This window comes from Mauremys mutica, chromosome 19 (genome assembly GCF_020497125.1).
Source record: "Mauremys mutica isolate MM-2020 ecotype Southern chromosome 19, ASM2049712v1, whole genome shotgun sequence".
NCBI classification, from domain to species: domain Eukaryota; kingdom Metazoa; phylum Chordata; order Testudines; family Geoemydidae; genus Mauremys; species Mauremys mutica.
In genome coordinates, this window is record NC_059090.1 from 9718509 (window position 1) to 9739766 (window position 21258).

Here is a 21258-nt window from a genome sequence, read left to right on the forward strand (position 1 = left end):
TCCGTTTGCCGCTCTGACTTTTTGATAGCCTTGCCTCAGGTCCTTGACTTTCACGCGGCACTGCATCGCATCCCGGCTGTATCCTTTCTGTGTCATGGCTTGGGAGACCTTCTCGAAGGTCTTTGCATTACGCTTGTTGGAGCGCAGCTCCGACAGCACAGACTCCTCGCCCCACACAGCGATCAGATCCTGGACTTCCCGGTCTGTCCATGCTGGGGATCTCTTTCTATTCTTGCATTGGGCTGACTCCTCTGCTGGAGAGCTCTGCATCGTTGCAGGTGCTGCGGAGCTCGCCCCGATGTCCAGCCAGGACGTCAGATTCAAAGTGCCCAGACAGGAAAATGAATTCAAATTTTCCCGGGTCATTTCCTGTGTGGCTGGTCAGAGAATCCAAGCTCCGACTGCTGTCCAGAGCGTCAACAGAGTGGTGCACTGTGGGATAGCTCCCGGAGCTACTAAGTTCGATTTGCATCCACACCTAGCCTAATTCGAGCTAGCAAGTGCGAATTTAGCGTTACTCCACCTGTCGGGGTGGAGTACCAAATTCGAACTAAGGAGCCCCCTAGTTCGAATTAAATGGCTTCCTGGTGTGGACGGTTGAGCGATTAGTTCGAATTAACGCTGCTAAATTCGATTTAAGATCCTAGTGTAGACCAGGCCTATGTAACACTTTCCTTTAGCTGAGGCTGAGCCTCACAAATACTTTTGGATCAAGATTTAGGCCAGCAAGTGGTCTGCTGCAAAAAAGGACAAACACATGGAAGAAATGCTGATGAGGCCTTACATTTTCAAAAGTGACTAGTGATTTTGGACGGCACAATTTTTGTGCACCCAGCTTGCAACTCCTTAAAGGAGCCTGATTTTCAGAAGACTTGGGTGTTCAGAACTTTGAAAAAAACTCAGGCCCTTCAAAGGTGTCTCAGGAAGGGCATCCAGAATCACTAGACACTACTGAAAACTTAAGCCTGGAGTCCTCACAAAATGCCATCTAAAAGCTACAGCTTTGCAGAAGGCCACTATAAGATATTCAAAGTAAGGCTTAAGAGGTGCATAGGACTCATGCTGACCCTCTGCACAGGGATGGATTCAGCCTCTCTGGTGGCTATGGAGCATCTTGAAATGAAGACCAGGAAAACTTCAGTAATTCACGTCCATTTATATTATTCAGTACTCATAACCTGGTGAGAGGAAGAGGGTTTAAGATAAAGGGGTCAGCTCTGAGGACCTGTTTCTGATCTCATTTATAGACTTCAGTAGGGCTACTTCTAATTTACACCCATGCAAGTGAGAACAGAATCAGACCTAAACATGCAAATCATGCTTGAAAATGTTTTGGACAATGGCCACTAATAAAAAGCCATAGTATAGCAGCAGTTACACACACTGGGATCTGAGATATTGCTGATTTTCCCAGCATTCAGGATGTCTAAAGAAAACTGATCATCAATCACCGCAGCATCTTTCAATTTCAAATGGCCCCAGCATGCTGCTCGTATTAAGATTATAAGACAAAATGCCTATTCTGCGTATAAAAGTGAAATGTTTCTAAATCTCTAGCATTTACAAAATATTTTTAACCTTCTCTGATTCCAGCCATGAATGCTGAATCGACCATGGCCGATGTAGGTAAAGAGAAAACACTCTGGATCTTATTCTGATTTCAGAGGGATTAGAGAAAGAGTACAAACAAAGGAAAGAAAATTGTACTTCAAGGGAGGGTTTAAGATGGCTGGCCTGGCAAATAACACAATGGGCTAGATCCTCAGCTAGTGCAAAACAGAGTAGCTCCATTCATGTCAAAGAACCTGAAGTCAAATCAACAGGGACCTAAATTTTCAGAAGTGCCCTAATAGTTTTGGGTATCTCAATTTGTGGGTGCCTTGGTCAATGGAGCTATCTGTGTCAATTAACACCAGCTGAGGCCATGTCAGGGTTACAAGTCCTTTATGATCTGTAGTTTAGTAACAAATAGCCTTGCCCTCTGAAAATCAGGGCCCCTTAATGTCTCTAAGGTAGGGCACACACACAAAAAAGGAGACACCCAATCACTGGTCACTTTAGAAAGTCCAGATACTTTGGCTCCAGAGGTCACAAATCCTTTGTGATCAAAGGATGTTAGATGCCTACACACTTGTGTGCATCTTCAAGTGCCTTAATAAATCTGGCCATATGCCCCTAAATCAAATGCCTTTTTAAAACACTTTTTGGTATCCACTGATTGAGATAGATTTCACTAGTGTCTGGGATTCCAAGTTAATTGTAAAATGAATGTAAAAATAAAGGATTTCTCAGACAAATCTGACGAAGTTTTACATATGCAGAATGTTCAGTGAGCCTCATGAAAGGTCCTTCTATGATCAGAGCCTACACACTCCCCTCCTTTCCCCCTAACATACACATTTTGCTGGCTGTGATTATTTATAGGAGAAAGGCTTAAAATATTTATCTTGGAATAAAGTCTACAGTAGGTTGAGCTACTGTCAGAAGCATCGTCAATCTAAATGGCTATGCACTGTGTACTCTCAGACTCAATACTGAATTAGATGCTTAATTTACTAGGCATGCTGGGGAACTGAATACCACAGCGTGCTTGTCTGAGAGAGAAATTGCAGGGGGCAGTGAGAGAGCATAGAAACAGAACTTGCTTGGCTCTTCTAGATAAACTCTCTTACCACTGCAGATGTAGGGAATGGAACAGATTCCTGAGGATCCTTGGGCTCTCACTAATGGAGTTTCACTCCATGTAATAAGGCAGGGTAGCTTTCATCTAAATTCTAATGATGGATGTGGGCGGGACTTCTGCTAATCCTGACCCCAAAGATTTCATTTTTGTGGAAGATAATTTCTCCAGCTGGACTAGATTCTTTTAGAAAGAATTTATATTTAAAGTAGCCTGGACTCAAGGGACTACCCCTATTCTGAGTGTTTGGGGCATTGAGAGCTTCAATTCTTTGACAGAACCACTGTCTGCCCATAATGCCTTGCATATGACTCAACCATTTTTCTAAAACTTCTTTCTATCCTTTATTCAACTTCACCACTTAGGAAGACTCTTGAGGGCTTTCTACCACTTCTGGGTCAGACTTTAACCTGCCCACTCACCCATGAGTGGACTGTGGAGAAGCGAGATTAGTTTGAAAGGCTGTATGACCCTTTGAAGGAATCTTCACACCTGTGGGAAATTTTAGACTGACTTTTCTTTTGGAAAGTTTCCAGCAAATGCCCAACTAATAATGAAGCTTAACATTTATGACAGGATATTGCCAACAGCCTTCACCACTGAGAAAGTTAAAGATGACCTGGATTCAGGAATGCCAACTCTGGTCTTCTTGGCTTTTGCGGGAGGGCCTAGTGGGTGTCTCAGGTGTGGTATATTGTTAGCTCTCACTCCTAAACTGTGTGAGTGGGTTTAACTTCCTTTCTTCTAAAATACTAGTCACTGAAGCTAAATAGGTGTGAAGAAAATCAAAGAGATATTTATAGTCTGATTAAAAATCCTTTCCCCCCTCTCACTAGCTCAACTTTCCTGACTGGTTTGATGTCATTATTTCATTAGACACCATAAAGACCTCCAGGCTTATTAGGGCCTGAATTTACAATGTAAAAAAACCAAGCAGAAAAAAACCTTCCAATAACTGTTAAATAACAAAAACCAACCTTACAGGCTCTCTTTATCAGTCATGAAGAAACAAAAGAAGGGCACAAGGGCAATTCCTTCCCCCTCCCTTTGATAAAAGGTTGTCAGAGAATTAGAATGCTGTGTCTATTTGAATGTACAGTACTTGTTTTGTCTTAAAACAAGATGCTCTGTTTGTCATCATGCACGAGGCTCTCCCTTGGAGGGGGAAAAAAAAAGCACAAGAGATCAGTGTTGATCAGAAATCAAAGTCACAGAATCAAATATGGGAGTCCATATTCTAGGACCAACTCCAGAAGTCCAGTTATTACATCCCCACGTAAAAGATGGAGACACTGACAGGTTGTGTGACTTGCCTAAGTTGCACAGTGAGACTGTGTCAGAACAGAACGAGAAAAGAACCCAGATTTCATGACTTCCAGTTCTCTGCATTAGCCACAGGAGCTGTCCATAAATTAAGAAGGAGGTGTAAGGGTCCTTTAATTTTGCATGTTTGTTTCAGTGTTAAAATGTTACAAAGGGTGGGTGGAAGCTGAAAAATGTGCACCTTACTTCTAGTATGAATTTATCAGTGAGGGTAGCTAACTATAGAAACAACTTACCAAAGGTCATGATGGACTCTACATCACAGGAAATTTTAAAATCAAGATTGGATGTTTTTCTAAAAGATATGCTCTAGTTTAATACTTGAAGCAGGAATTAATTCGGGGAAGTTCTATGGCCTCTGTGTTATGCAGGAGGTCAGACTAAATGATAACAATGGTCACTTCTGGCCTTAAAAGGTAATCTCTGTTCTCAGAGTGATGGTACAAAATAATAATAATATACAAAAATTCAGAGCTAATAAGTAGGTTAAATATTAGTTAAGCAGGGTAAATAAAGAGGTAGCATATTATTGTGTTTATTACAGCAGTGTTTAAGGACCGACCACAAGTGGGCCCCATTGTGCGAGGCCAATGGTCCACCCAGTTCAGTATTCTATCTCTCATAGATCTCTGCACTAGATGCTTCAAAACAACTGAACAAATAATTAATGGCCTGATCTTGCAAGGTGATGAGTACACACTCTACTGCTGTTGCAATCTAAATGAAAGAGGATGAAGAATCTGTTAATTCCCAAAGCTGGACTTTGGAAACAGACAGTGGGAAAGTAGATAGCAGATCCTTAAAGGTTTCAGAGTGGTAGCCGTGTTAGTCTGTATCAGCAAAAAGAACAAGGAGTACTTGTGGCACCTTAGAGACTAACAAATTTATTTGGGCATAAGCTTTTGGGAGCTAAAACCCACTTCATCAGATGCATGGTGTGGAAAATACAGGAGCAGGTATAAATATACAGAGAACATGAAAAGATGGGGGTTGCCATCATGTGCCAGCAATGCCCCTCTGCCATGTACATTGGCCAAACCAGACAGTCTTTACGCAAAAGAATAAATGGACACAAATCAGATGTCAAGAATTAACATTCAAAAACCAGTCGGAGAACACTTCAACCACCCTGGACACTCAATTACAGACCTAAAAGTTGCAATTCTGCAGATCCTTAAAGACTCTTCTCAGCCTGAGTACAGCAGCAGCAGCAAGAGCACTGAGAAGTAAGAAAGAGCAACCACTTATCTGGTCTCACGCTCTCTGCTTCTGCTAAGCATATGCTGTATGGCCTTCCATTTATACACACTACGCTGCCTGAGCAACAAAGAGATAGGGACAACCTAATCAGTGATCCCAGGGGATGGATAGGACAGGCAGGCTCTGGGGATGGTGAATTCAAACACCCAGGGAGAGGAGAGAGAAAGTGTGTGAGTGTGAGAATGTGAGACAGAGAAAGAGAGAAAAGGACAATTTAATCAGTCAGGAAAGTCTGGGGGAAAGAAAGGATGATCCGATTAACCATACTAGGTAGTTGGGGGAAGAAAGAGTCAGATTAGCAAATGGAGAAAAGAGTCTTTTGCTTTCACAGGCTGGCTATAATTATTTTTTTTTGGCAGGGGGAGGAGAATGAGTGGTTGTATTATCGAATACAGTACTCCAGCATGGTATTTTAGAGTTCTTACATTTTCTTATTCATTTGCAATATCTCTGCCATTTTATGTAAGACAAGTCATATCAGATATGGTGATAAGGAGATTCAAAGTCAGTCTGTAATGAGATTTTTCAGAGAGACAAGCTCCCATCTCCAATTTTTTTGTAAATACAGGCACCAGGGTCCCATCCTGACAATAAACCAGATTTCAGTTCTAACAGCATAGCCAAAGGAGGAATCTGGCAAGTTCAGCATAAAAATCTATTGTGACAGAATGTACTCTTGGGTCCACACCCTACACACTGCTGTAGTAATATTTCTACAAGTATGCCTTGTGAGGTATCAGCTGAAAACTCATAATTTGCTAATCAATGTTGTTCTGATAACATATGTGTGGCAGCATTGTATGTGAAGTTATAAGATTTCCCTGTATAATGCTATTACCACATGTTTCATACCATAGCAGAAGTTGGCAAACAGGACTGTTTCAAACAAAGGGATGTGCGCTCTGCTTAATTTGCATTTAAGCAGTAAACAGTCATCAAGCAGGAAGGGTAGAAAAAGAAACTCAAACAGGTTAGAGAACATCCTTCTCCACTTTGTCTCCAGAATCTCAGCTGGAAATGTTTTCCAAAAAGGGACTGGCACTACAAAAAGGAGGGACAAATACCCCAACACACCCATCCTCTCTCTTTCTCTGTGTCCATTAATTCACTGCACCACAACGGACAAAGAAAGCAGCCATTGAACTTGAAAAGGGGTCCTGACCTAAGAAGTTTGGTCAGTAAAATTGCTGAGAGCATGTGACGAGAAAAACTTTGCTTTGAATTTAACTTAGTTTGTTAATTTAGGAACCAGTTGCTTTTTATCTTGATTTTTCTTGTAACCATCTCTCACTTTTAGGCTTCATTACTTGTACTCACTTAAAATCTCTCTCTTTGTAGTTAATAAACTTGTTTTATCTAATCCAGTATGTTTAAATTGAAGTGTCTGTGAAACTCCACTTGGGGTAACAAAGTGTGCGCATATTATTTCTATTAAACAAATACAAATTCATATAAAGTCTGCATTGTCCAGGAGAGGGCTGGGCAATATAAGACATACATTCTGGGGGGGAAAAGGGGAATCTAAGACAGAGTGTGTTGGGGTCACCCTGCAGTATAACCCAGGTTGGTAAAAGCCAAGGCTGGAGGGCAGCACACACACACTGACACAGCTGGGAGTGACTTTCAAGCTGGAGGCTGTCTGGGAGCAGTCCAGACAGGAGGTGACAGCAGCAAAGCATTGTAAAGGGCAGCCCAGGTTAGAGGGCAGGGGTGACACAGCCACTCATTAGTCTGGATTGTACCCTGGGTATGTCATCATCGTGTATATAATGAAGAGGAAGCTGAGAGCTGTATATACAGACAGCTAATACTGAAGGAGACAGTGGAGTCCAGTGGATAGAACACTGGACTCTGTCAGGAGACCTTTATTCTAATCCTAGCTCTGCAATGACTTGTTATGGACCTTAGTACTAAAACTCTGTGCTTCAGTTGAAGATCACGTTACTCCCCTTTTTAAGGCATTTTGAGACCTATGGATGAAAAGCAAGTAATTTCATTAGTAATATTAATCAATCTTAAAGGAATTACAGAGTAAGTGTACTACAGAGTTAGGGCAAGAACTTATGCAACAGGTCCTCCTGGCCACAGTTCAAGAACTAGCCCCGCTCCTGAAAGGAGATTTCCACTCAGCTTTCTAGGCAAGGAACAGCAACCCCAAAAGGACTAGCAGAATCTCTATAGGTGTATGGCAGGCTCTTCTATAATACATCAGATATCTACAGTAGATAGACCTATCAGATCATCCCATCCATCTACCTGCAGCACATTCTTTAGTGTTTTTTTTTTAGATTAGTTTTAAACATAGGAACTATGGTGGCAAAGCACTGAACTGTTGCAACTTCTGGTATAATGACTGATGAAAGCATAGCCAATACCGGATCAGAAATTCTGATACATCCCAGGGTGTAGCTGGACAATCCATCTTGGTTTCTGATTGATGTAGACTATCCCTGCATATCTGACAAAGTGCGGATGTTCATGGATTTAATCTTCATTTTTGCAAAGACTATAATTTACCTTGGGTAATGACTGCTAGCTCTGGATGATGGATGCACTGTCTCTAGAAAGACATTGACTGATGACACCAAACAGTCAGTGCAAGGAGAAAGGAGCAGTTTTAAAGGTGCTTTAACACATGCAGGTCACCAATGCCTTCAGTACAAATGTGTCCCACAGTATTCACCTGGAAATGACTTGAAAGATCATCTGCACTGAAACCTGGTGATTATTCAACTACTGGAGAGGCAAGTCTGTGAGCCTGCCCTATTGGCCTCTCAGCTCACAAAGGGACTGTTTACCAAAGCTTCCTTAGGGATCTGTATAAAAAGCAGCACAGCATGATCATAATTATCACCACAGTCCCATTTCATCTCTGGCAGGATAAAAGCCTCAATGTGGCATCAACCAAGACACTTGGAATGTCCCCTCTCCCCGCCCATAACTCCACTCTGCCAAGTGACTACTCTCTCTTCATTCAAATCCACTCTAATGACTCTCTTCTGCAGTGACGCACACAAGAAGCAAGTGAATAGATAATAGTGTAAGCTTTAAACAAATTCCTATTCATCCTGGGGGCTTCCTCAGGGGCGGCTCTAGACATTTTGCCGCCCCAAACACAGCGTCATGCCACGGGGGGGGCAAAATGTCTAGAGCCGCCCCTGAGGAAGCCCCGCGGCTCCGGTGGACCTCCTGCAGGTGTGCCTGCGGAGGGTCCTCTGGTCCCGCGGCTTCGGTGCACGCCTGCAGGAGGTCCACCGGAGCCGCGGGACCAGTGGACCCTCCGCAGGCATGCTGCCGAAGGCACCCTGCCTGCCGCCCTCCTGGTGACCAGCAGAGCGCCCCCTGCAGCATGCCGCCCCAAGCATGCCCTTGGCGTGCTGGGGCCTGGAGCCGCCCCTGGGCTTCCTCATACATCTTTGTCAACCATATCTATCTTGTTTTGACTGCAACTATGCTGGAAGAGGAACTGTCTGTATTGTGTCCTGTACAGACCTGAGCTCACTGTCAATGCTTAACAAATGATAAACAACCTAGTGGTAGTTGTGCAAAAGATACCAGTGCATCACTCCATTTATTCATTCTCACCTCTCCTTGTGATACTACATGTACACTCCCCAAATCCTGTTTCCACTCTACTACATGCAGAGGGACAGTTCTGGTCTTTGCAGTCAGGGACCTTCAACTCCCATGCAGGGGAAGGGCAGGAGGTGCCACTAAATTCTTACTATCTAACGATGGAAGATGAAACCTCAGCATGAAACCACTGGTCACTGAACTGTATTGGCTTGGCAGCTATCTTTCTGTAAAGAGTAGAGAAAGGAGGAAGGAAAGAAAGAGGAAGACCAAGGGGTTGTAGAAACAGGAAGCAAAAGAGGAAGAGAAACATGGGGAAACAGGCATGTGGCCAGAATTCATGGAGGAGCCAGATTCTTGAGTGCTCAGCATCTACTCGTAGCGATAGATGTTCAAAAAAGCTCAGCTCCCATTTAGGCACCAAAATAAGCGACCAAATGGGAGCTGCGTAGGGCTAGCCAGAAAACAAGGATTCTGTTTTGCAAAAATATTTGAGATTTCAGAATTTGTTTTTGTTCTGCATCAGAACAAAACGAAGCCCTTTCACAAAGGGCATTCACCAGAGACGAGGAAGACCCAGATTCAACCTCATGAAGAGCAAGGACTTGAACTTGGGTCTCCCTAGCTCCTGAGCTATTGGCTATTTTAGCCTGGGGACTCTCTCTCTCTCAATTTTATCCTGGATCTAAGACACCTTCCTGACAAAAGCTTTGTCAAAACCAATATATTTCCCCCAAAGGTTTTGGTTTTGATGAATCAGCATTTTCCAATGAAAAAAATCCTCACCAGCTCTAGAGCTGACCTCTTTGGAAATCTGGCCTTAAGAGAACTACCAATGGCCTTGTGTATCCTGGAATCTCACACATTAGGGACGGAAAAGATCAGTACATCTTTGCCTCCCTCCAGTCAGGATTGTTTCCCAGTACTCTGTCCAGAATAGCTTTCTATGGTCTGAGTGAAGTTGTAAGTGCTATTCTGAGAGCGGGTTACACAGCTTACAAAAGGAACACAGGCCTTTCATTATGCAGAGCTTTCAAAGAAAACCCTATCAAAGTTTCAACGTTGTCTGTGAGCACTTCCTGTATTATTCAAGCGCTGTACAGCTTGCTTTAGCACCGTGGACTGCTGCATGCCTTATTTTATTCAGTGAGCTCTGAGGTGTGAAATAGGACTGTGTAATCTGCACATTCACAAAGCTGTTTGGTGGGGCTCTTGGGGAGTCCATGCAATCCTGGAAACACTGTCTGAGGAACTTAGCTTCTACCTGAGGAATTATTTTTGAAAGTCAATAAAAATGTAAAAAATCAGGAGAGGGAGATCGCAATATATTTACACTTCACATGAAATTAAATCATGTCTCCAATAACCACAACCTCATTCACGTGGCATGATGGGAAATGCCTGATCTCCGCATGTGTAAACCCATAAAATAATCATGACAAAGCTGCCACAGCCGATAAACTTCTTGAGAGCACATGCGGTAAAAAACCCCAAGGAAATTCATTTGAAACCAGCCTTACTGCTACTCATTAAAAAAAAAAAAGTATGGGATACCAAATTTAGCCTACCGTGCTGCTGCTTCTACTATTCAACTGGATTAGTTATAAGGAAGGCATTAACTTCAATGGGACAACTCGTGTGCTGGGCACAGGCTTATGTAGCTTACATGACCTAGATGATCAGATGGTCCATTTACAATAGAAGTAAAGACTGCTTCAAGTGTTGAAGGCACAGACATATACAAGTTGCTTACTTATGTTACAACCTATGCTACAAGTTGCTTATAATCATAGCTTATTATTGTTTTTAGGCATTTTTGCATAAGTTACATGTACTGCCTCTGAAACTATTGGCTTTGGACGCTAAAGTTTCCTATCAGCAGGCAGAAAAGACATCATAATACCTTGGCATCATCATTACAGCAGAGAAGAAACCTACCTCAGAATCTGAGATGGCGATCCGGTTGGACTCTATCGTTGGTCTCCTCACTATACGTGGCGAGATATGTGTTAAAGGTCCTGTTGCATAAGGACCATAGCCTGGAGCATTGGTAGAAGCCAGGTAGCTTCCTGACGGTCTTTCTTGAAGAGACAACTTTCTGCTGGATAGAACAGGCCTAGTGGGAGCTTTCTTTGGAACATTCATCTGATGAACATCCTCTGGGTCTTGTGAAGGTAAAGATTCATTTGTTACCATGTCACTACGGATCCCATTCCTCTGCATCTCTGCTACACTGTCAGAAAAGACTGTGTCATTCTCTTCTATTGCTTCTTGAATATTTTGGTCATCTATATTAGGCCCAACAGCAACATCTATGGCTGCTACTCTCTCTGCCAGGTCAGTCTGAGTGTCTTTGCAGCATGTGTCTGCACCTTCATCAGTAGTGTCGGCTGGAGAATCTCCCATAACTGTGTGTGGCTCTCAAGATCTCAGATGACACTGCAGACAGCTGTGGTCTTAGGGCTCACGGAAAACATGTGACATGAAGGACGTTCTCCACATGGATCTCTAGAAGGAAACACAATGAAAGATTACTGAGTGATGGCATCAGCTAAGCAAGGACGTAGCCAAAACCTCCAGTAGCAGGCATGTGAAAAAGATTCGAAGAAAATGAAGGCAGAATGTCAGCAGGAGCTATAAGTTAAAAACATCCAGAAGGAAAAGCAAAACCAATCAACAAACTAGTTACAAAACATTTACAAGTGATAAGGGCAGAATTTCATCAGTTGATCTGGAAGTCAGCTAAAAGATACTTCTGCTTTTCATATCTAGATCAACAGATAGTGTTAGTTTCTAATACTGGAAGGAGGAAATTAGTACAGCCTCTTAAAAGAATAATGACGGGGATGAAAAGCCAAATATCTGATCTTGTTTTAAATCACATTTATAGGTACAGCATGTCACAATTTCAGGGAAACTGCACTAGTATTTCCTCCTGTGTGGTCTGTGAGACCACCCTTTAAAGATTTCTGGCTCCCAGCCTTCACGTCTCCTAGAGAGAGATCCATGTCTCTCTCTCTTCTGACAGAGATTTTTAAGGCAGTAGTGCTCTCAGGTCTACACTCTGATATCCCCCACAGGCCAGTCTGCCTAAAGGCCAGCACCTGTGCTTTGCTTTCTCTCCATGGACTTTGAACAGGGTATTGCCAGCAGTTACAAGTTACCACATAGTTTCTTCTAAGCAAGCACATTTATTATTAAAGTAGCAACATTAAAAAAAAAAGAATATAAAAGCAATAAATGAACCTTCACACATGCTAAAAAGCTTATCAGTGATAACCCCCAATTCCAGCATAGGGCTCAACTTGGTTTTCCATGTGATTACAAGAAAAGCCTCAAGTCAGTTTAAACTCAGGTTATTTATCCAAGCACCCTTTCCTTGTCTGCTGGTCTCTGGAGAATCTCGTTTGAACCAGAATATTCGAGCCTCCCCGAGAGGTGGTACCTCTCTGGAGATGTTAAAGCTGAATGATTTGCTCTAACCGTCCCCTACTGTTTTCACTTCCTGGAGGAGCTGTGTTCACCCTCCCCTGATGGAGTGCATGCAACATCTGACCCACAATGATACATAAACCATTCATAAACTTAATACAATATGGTCTCCCAAGGATATTGCAGGAGGTTGCCCTATCTATCATGCAGCATGGAACATGGAAAAACACACATTGTGAACCAACCATTCTTACAGAGTGCATCAAATCCATAGCCACATAGGACTTCACGATAATCACTACACTGTCCATCCTAGTGCATGAGAACTTAGATCTCGGAACCTCCTGCTGGGAAAAAGCCTAGCCACCTGCACTAAAGGGAACTCTCTGTGACATTCCCATCTGGTGTTATCCGGACCGGTGAACTGCTAGATCACTCCAATCCTTGACTCTGGGAGCCAGCCTTACCTTGCTCTGCTGTGAGAACCGCCCCTCCTGAGCTGTTCACACACAGCCTCTGGCATGTAAGCTGCTCCCAGCTACTTGCAACCGAATGACACTAGCCAATATCTGGTTTCAGAGTAGCAGCCGTGTTAGTCTGTATCCGCAAAAAGAACAGGAGTACTTGTGGCACCTTAGAGACTAACAAATTTATTTCAGCATGAGCTTTCATGAGCTACAGCTCACTTCTTCGGATGCATAGAATGGAACACACAGACAGGAGATATTTATACATACAGAGAACATGAAAAGGTGGAAGTATGCATACCAACAGGAAGTCTAATCAACTGAGATGAGCTATTGTTAGCAGGAGAAAAAAAAACTTTTGAAGTGATAATTAAGATGACCCACAGAAGGTGTGAGAACTTAACATAGGGAAATAGAATCAATTAGTGTAATGACCCAACCATTCCCAGTCTCTGTTTAGGCCTGAGTTAATTGTGTCTAATTTGCATATTAATTCAAGTTCAGCAGTCTCTCTTTGGAGTCTGTTTTTGAAGTTTTTTTGTTGCAAAATTGCCACCTTCAAGTCTGTCACTGAGTGGTTAGAGAGGTTGAAGTGTTCTCCCACTGGTTTTTGAATGTTATGATTCCTGATGTCAGATTTGTGTCCATTTATTCTTTTGCGTAGAGACTGTCCGGTTTGGCCAATGTACATGGCAGAGGGGCATTGCTGGCACATGATGGCATATATCACGTTGGTAGATGTGCAGGTGAATGAGCCCCTGATGGCATGTCTGATGGGATTAGGCCCTATGATGGTGTCACTTGAATAGATATGTGGACAGAGCTGGCATCGGGCTTTGTTGCAAGGATAGGTTCCTGGGTTAGTGTTTATGTTGTATGGTGTGCGGTTGCTGGTGAGTAGTTGCTTCAGGTTGGGAGGCTGTCCATAAGCAAGGACTGGCCTGTCTCCCAAGATCTGTGAGAGTGAGGGATCATCTTTAAGGATAGGTTGTAGATCTTTGATGATGCGCTGGAGAGGTTTTAGTTGGGGGCTGTAGGTGATGGCTAGTGGCGTTCTGTTATTTTCTTTGTTGGGCCTGTCCTGTAGTAGGTGTCTTCTGGGTACTCTTCTGGCTCTGTCAATCTGTTTTTTCACTTCAGCAGGTGGGTATTGTAGTTTTAAGAATGCTTGATAGAGATCTTGTAGGTGTTTATCTCTGTCTGAGGGATTGGAGCAAATACGGTTGTATCTTAGAGCTTGGCTGTAGACAATGGATCGTGTGGTGTGTCCTGGATGGAAGCTGGAGGCATGTAGGTAAGTACAGTGGTCAGCAGGTTTCTGGTATAGGGTGGTGTTTATGTGACCATCGCTTATTAGCACAGTAGTGTCCAATCCACACAAGCGGTCCATTTCCTAGACACTACTGGGTGAAATTAGCTATCCGATGGGTACATTAACCTAACCACCAACCACCTAAGACTATAAAAAAAGCTGATAGGTCCAGAAAAGCAAATGATCATATATAATATACAGCGGTCACCCACTATTCATCTCTGACAACACAGTGCTGCAGGACATATACATCTGAATCCCTTAACTGGATTTTTTGTCTGGTTAGTCCTAGCATTTCTCTCTTACCCTGGATTATGTTTAGTGAAGTACAAAAATGCAAGAATAACACTAGCCTGCTTGAGTCTTTTACGCATAAGTCGAGTTATTAATTAGTGTCATACACTGGTTCTGATGTCACCTACACCAGTGTGACTCCAGCTCGAATGGAATTACTTCTGATTCACACCAGTTTGTAAATCAAGATCAGAATTGGCCTACCGCCTTCAGTCCAGGCACACACAGGACTTTGCTGTAGATCATGGGGATTCTGTGCACAGATCAAGGGAAGGTCCTGGCCCTAAGCATTCAATAAATACGCAATTAAAAATAATGAAGCTGAACCCTGCTGCAAAGAAGCTGTGAAGAGGGTTTAAGAGAAAAACTGCATGAGCAGATAAGGATATGGGGTCTAGTTTTGCCCTTATTTACATCTACGCAGCCTCATGGCCTTCAACAGGGTTTTATGGGTGTAAACAAGGGAAGAATTTGGCCTACAATCTTAACTCCAGATCACATCTGATCACATGCCAACAGGTAAGAATTTTCATGCTTTGTTAGCACACTAAATGTCACAGAATGGAAAGAAGCAAAACTGAACAATTTTCCCCTTGCAGTAACACTGTTCTCCCTCCCATGCATAATCATTCCCTGCTCTCTCTGCAGTTTAACAAAGTGACAAAAATGTCACAGTCATTAGAAGCTGCAGTCAAATGGCAGATCAGTTTTAAAATCTTATATTAAAACTTTATTAAACTATCTAGCCCCAAAGCATGAATCCCCTTCAGAGAATAGGGATGCTCACAGAGTAAGGAGCGAGAGAGAAATTTCTGATACCCCCACCAAGATCCCATTAATGCTCCATCAACTGTAAGTGTACGATCTGGATCAGCTTCCCAGAGAGGAATGCTGCCTTCACACTAAACATACATGTTTGCATATAGATCTGGCTAATTCTTGTTCATGTAGAGCACAGGGTTGTGGACACTGCAGCCCTGTGACTGCGCCAGTAACTCTGAAGCAGCTCTATTAGTGCTCTGTGGCCTGGAGATGGGAAGCCTGTGAAGAACTCCTATCCCAAGCTTGTATGCTTGGGCTTTGCACTGGAGTCAAGAGTTTTGGCCCCTAGAGTGTAGAAACTGGCCTTTATCACAGCATAGGAAGGAGATGGATTCTCATGGATTAGCGAAGTCATTAAGTTAAGGAAGAGACAGATCCATCCCACACACAATTTGTTACCAGGTTGTCTCTGAGAGGCTCAGTGTTAAGATGCAGCAGCAACAGATGCAGCCCTGGACAGAGGTGCAACCATGCAAACTGATCTACTCACACTGTTTGTGCACACTCCAGCCTCTGCATTTACTTCTGATCAGAACAAAAGAAGCCCCAAACCATTTAATCTGATGTACAAAAGGGTTATCTGAAAGCATAATTAATCACCATTCCAGAATTCCAACCGATTTCATCCTCCACTGAGGATTAGCTTGACGATTTAAACATGGCTTTGATTTTTTTGTTAAAAAGAAATCAGGTTGTTACAAATCACAAGCCATTTCCTTCAGAGGCAATAGCCCATGGTCACTTACAATTCACCTTGCTCCCTAAAGAGTATCAGTTAAAAAGAAACAAACCCAAAACAGCAGTAAAACCTCCAAAGCTTTTTTCTGCTGCTGCTTATTGTAGGTTTTGGGGGCATTTGCTTTTGGGGCATTTCTCAGGCTGGCAGTTAAAATACACGGACTGTCTGGCAGAAGTGATAGCTCACTCTATTGCACAAATTCCCCCCCGCGCAGCTGGGGTGTCTAACCCTTCCCCCACTACCTGGAAAGACCCTGGGGCACTTGGGCTGGCTGTATGAAACATATTAAATAGTAATATCTGTGTTACACTGTGGTTAATCTTTCATACCCTCAGGCCAAGTGCCTCAGTATCTCAGCCTTTCGGAAAGAAACTCCCTGCATGCTCTCTGTATACAAAACAGACACGTCTTATTATTTTAGAGAACAACAAAACAAGAAAGAACAAATGGAAAATTTCCATGAAAGAGGGCAGTGTGCACATCTCCTCTGTAGCAGTCTGTGCTGAACTGAATGCAAAATGGCTGTCAGTTTCTGCTGGCAACATGCTTCTTAGAGCTTTAAAGATGTAGTACATAGACATTGACTTCTAAGAATTGTATAGGGTATATATAACACAAAAACAAAAATAAAACTAAGTGTTTTTTGGGGGGATAGGGAGGTTACATTTATCCTTCCAGTGTATTAAATGACTTCTTTACAACAAAATAAAACCCCACAAGTTTGCCACACAGGGGCCAATACAGAGATCATTGGGTGTTCCAGAGCCAATCTCTGGGACAATCTAGGAAAGAACCTTGCCAGGAACCTCACATCCCACCTTGCACACTGACATAGTCACTGCTGCAGCAGGTCTCTGCAGGAATTTAGGACTAAGGAGTGTAGGTGTGTTGCCCATGAACACAGCTATGGCTAGAGGGCCCCATGCACAGTGTGGAAATGCATGGCCCAAACCACATATACCGGGTGGTTTGCATGTGCTAGTCCTCCCTGCATCCAACAGGAGCAGAGAATAGTGGGCTTACTGTGCACATGGCTCAGCATTAAGGCACATACATTGCAAATGAGGATTTCTTCCTTCTTTCCCACTGTTTTAGTGTGCAAGCCCTTTTGCTTAAACCTGGCTCACAATCTCAGGGCTGGGCTCCAAGGCATTTTTAGAGATACTGCCACTCTATACAGAATAATGATTAATAAAATGTTACATTCATACAGCGCTTCATGCCAAAAGATCCCAAAGCGCTTTACATGTTATGCAAACACTACTGTAAGTAGCCTATTGACTTCAATGGGACTACTCACAGTACTGGAAGCCCCAGACCGTAAGCACTTGGGGCAGGTACTGTCTATTATTATGTGTTTATACAGTTTCTAGCACAACCTTGATCTGATCTTGGTTGCAGCCTCTAAGCACTAGCGTAATGCAAATAGTAATAAGCCAATACGAAGCTTTACATACACAGAACACCACAGTAACCAATCAGATTCTGTAGATATCACTCCATAATTGGGCAGAATTCAATGGAAAATGAATTTGTCTCTACATTAGGGTTTGTTTGTTTTGTTTTTTGATATGATATTTATATTTCTGCCACAGAATTCTAACAATTCTTAAGAGGCTGGTTCATCAACAATCTTATAGAAAAGTTCTTATTCTCTATTCAATTCTCCACAAATAGGAAGTATCAAAACAACTGATTTCAGGATAAGCAAACAGAACACTCTCATTTTACACTTTGTAATTATACAAGACCCAGCACCAAATAGCAAGTATTTCCCTGAAGCACAATCTACAGCGGACAGAGCCCCAAGTTTGGAAAACTTGTCGGGCATAACATTACTGCCTCTTATAAGGAGGATTCTGAATAGCAACCCAGAGCCAGCACCTCAAGTGAAACAAAGCTGAACCACACAGTCACTATCTATAAACCATATCCTGCATCTGTGGCCATGGTGCTTTAGACATGGTCATCTGTCTGATGCCAACCAAAGTGAAACATCTGTCTTAGATCAAAGGATTACGCTGCGGACATGAACCAAAGCTACAAATAAGCTTATCTGAGCCGAATTAATTTACTTATTGATATCTTATTTTTTATTTTTCACTTTAAACGGAGCTATTCCCCTGCAGCACGTAGACCATCACTTTAAAGTTGATTATGTTTTTGTGCAGCTTTGAAATTTATTTTTCAAATGGTTGCACAAGTTTTCCAGATATGCTCTGCACAGAGCACAGTATGAAATATACATTTATAAAGAGTGTGTTTCTGAAAAAGGTCTCTCTGTACTGTATGTGGAAGCCAGAGGAGGATGAATTTAGTTTTGCTGCTCAATAAAGTACTTGCAAACACTGGTTGAAATGAAAATCACAAATTTGCTTCAATGTTTGGTTCATTTCCTTGGTCAACAAGAATTTTCTTCTTTAGATGATGGATGGATAAATTTGTGATTAGGTCACTTGGAACTCCGGAGATCTGGGTTCATTTCCTAGCTCTGCTATAGACAACGCAAGTGACCGTGGGTAAGTCACTTAGTATCTTTTTGTGTCTCTGATCCCCAATGTTTGCCTTTTCTATTTAGGTTGTAAGCTCTCTGGAGGAGAGACTGTCTCTTAGTAAGTATTTATACAGTGCCTAGCACTTTGGCACCTGATGTACATTGTCAAACAAATAATGATTAATAACAATAGCGAGTGCAAATATTTGCACTGGAAGCATTTGGAAAGCCATCTTGAAACTCTCTCTCTGAGTTTGGGGGCTGATTTTCATGATGCAGTAAGCACTCACTCTCTGGAAATCAGGCTCTATTAAGAGATCTCAAGTTGAGCAATCAAAATCTCTAGCTACTTTTGAAAATAATGGCCTCCAATGCTATCTGGTACATGGCAGTACCCCCTTGTTTCTAAAACCACCTGCTAATATAGGGCAGCAACAAGAGATGCCATTAGTGGCCTTCAAAAATATACCCAGGGTATGCTATTCTGAAACATGCCCCATAACATCTATCTAGCCACATACGGTTTTTATCACTGTAGTATCTAAGCACAGCAGCCATAGAGTTAAACAGTCTTTTCTGCAAAGAATTCTAAGCTCCAAAGCTGTTATTCATTTCCTCACATCTAGCTGCTTCCCAAGCAACACAGTGCCTGAACAAAAGGTCGCCTACCATCTCCTTCTTCACCAGAGATACCGAAGGAGGATGCATGAAGGAATCCCTCTTTGTAGAAGTTAATTTGCTTCTGAGCATCTGCGAAAAGAGCCCCACAGCAGCTCTCAGCCGCAGGGCAGCCAAAGCTGAATGAATACAAACGACCAGAGGCCATAACAAGGAATGGCCAAAAGAGAAAGAATGCTGGCAACGCCTGCAGAGATGACCAAAACAGACATACACTATAATCTCTCTGGGTTTTGCTCAATGTTTGGATAGCACCGAGTAGAGGGGTCTGGATCCCTGGCTGGAGTCCCTAGGTATTATCACATAACAAAAACATAATAATAACGTATTGTTTGGATCATCTGTATATATGTCAGCCTCCTCCTCCCTCGGGTTTGTTTAATACTCTGTTTTATAGAACACTCTCTTGTTATTTGAACAGATAACTTGCCTTCCTGGGCAGTCACATGATCTTGCTATTGTAACGCTTGTCTGTCTTCTTCCCTTAATCCCTCCCCCCCCTTTTTTTTTAACTGTTTATGATCCTCGTTTATCATGCCATGGCTGAATATTAGATTGTAAGAGCAAAAATCTTCATCTATTTCAGAATGCTCTAAATATTAACTAATGAATGGAGGAGACCGGAAGGATGGTCTGTGGTTATGGCCCTGCACTGGAACTCAGAAGATGTGGGTTCAGTTCCTCGTTCTGCCACAGACTCCTTGTAAGATCTTGGGAAAATCACCTAATCACTCTGTGTGACAACAGTCCATTTGTAAAATGGCAATACTACTACCTCCTTTTTCTGTAGGCTCTTTGGGGGCAGAGACCATCTCTTACTATGTGCTTGTATAACATCTAGCACAATGGGGGCAGATCTCAGTTGTGGTCACTAGATGGTACTGTATCACAAGTAAGAATAAATAATATTAATAATAATATGAATATTAAGAATAATTAATAACAAATTAGCACTCTCTCTTTTGAAGCAACCCAGGATGCTGAACTTAACACTCAAACACACCACAGCCAAAACAAAAGAAAATAAACATCTTTTGCTTAGTATATGTCAGGGATAGGCAACCTGCAGTATGCAAGTTGATTTTCAGTGGCACTCATACTGCCCGGGTCCTGGCCACTGATCCAGGGGGCTCTGCATTTTAATTTAATTTTAAATGAAGCTTCTTAAACTTTTTTAAAACCTTATTTACTTTACATACAACAATAGTTTAGTTATATATTATAGACTTATAGAAAGAGACCTTCTAAAAAAATTAAAATGTATTACTGGCACACGAAACCTTAAATTAGAGTGAATAAATGAAGACTCGGCACACCACTTCTGAAAGGTTGCTGACCCCTGGTATATGTAGTTCAGGAAATTTTACAAAAGACTTCACAAATGCATTATACTTCATCGTTGCATGTTCTAATTTCATGATTACTCTAATTGGCATAATCAGATGCAATTACACTAATTGCATATATAAGCAATAATCAACCAAAAATTACACTAAAAAAATTCTCCTTAAGGAAATTCCTACAACAAAAAAACATTAGGGAGACTAAAAGAGCTGAGTGGCAAATCTATTCAAGTGAAAGGAAAGTTAGCATTCAGGCTTAAAGCCCCAAGACTGTGATGAAATAAGACACTGCTACAACACTGTTTTACTGTCCACAGTTATATCTGGGAACCCATTTTAAACTTTGGTTAAGTGGGTGCAACTCCCATTGAAATCAATGGGAGCTGTGTCCGATGACACTCTGGCTGAATTTGGACCCTACACATAGGGGATCTCTGAGCCATTGCTGTAAATTTCCTTGCTGTTGCAGGTTTGTCTTATATCTTTTACTGAAGAGATGGGACCAGCTACACAGTCTGGCTTCTAAAGATCTCTTGAACTTTGATTCCAGATCCAAAATATGTAGCTCATACACATCTCTATTTTACTACTTTAATGTTGTTTCTCATTGAATGACTATAACAGATTATTTTATTTTGCTGTTCCTTTCCTTTCCTTTCTTGATGGCCTTTCATTGTCAGCTCAGGAGTAAATTCCTGGGGAAACTGAGGCTCCGAGGTTAATGACCTGATTATCAGAAGTGCTGAGCACCCTTACATCCCACTGAAGTCAACAAAAGTGCTCAGCACCTCTGAAAATCAGGCAATAAGTAACTTGCCCAAAGTCACCCAGAAGGATTTGG

General features: G+C 42.2%; 1 protein-coding gene across 8 annotated transcripts in view; it reads right to left on the reverse strand.

Moving 5' to 3' along the window:
- CAMKK1 (calcium/calmodulin dependent protein kinase kinase 1) overlaps positions 1–21258 on the reverse strand; it is a 167027-nt gene that overhangs the window by 94091 nt on the left and 51678 nt on the right. For all 8 annotated transcript variants that reach the window (XM_044994320.1, XM_044994318.1, XM_044994319.1 and 5 more), the window contains exon 2: positions 10775–11344. In XM_044994320.1, coding sequence (XP_044850255.1) covers positions 10775–11242 — 468 coding nt within the window. In that variant the 5' untranslated portion in view covers positions 11243–11344. The remainder of the gene's footprint in view (positions 1–10774; positions 11345–21258) is intronic.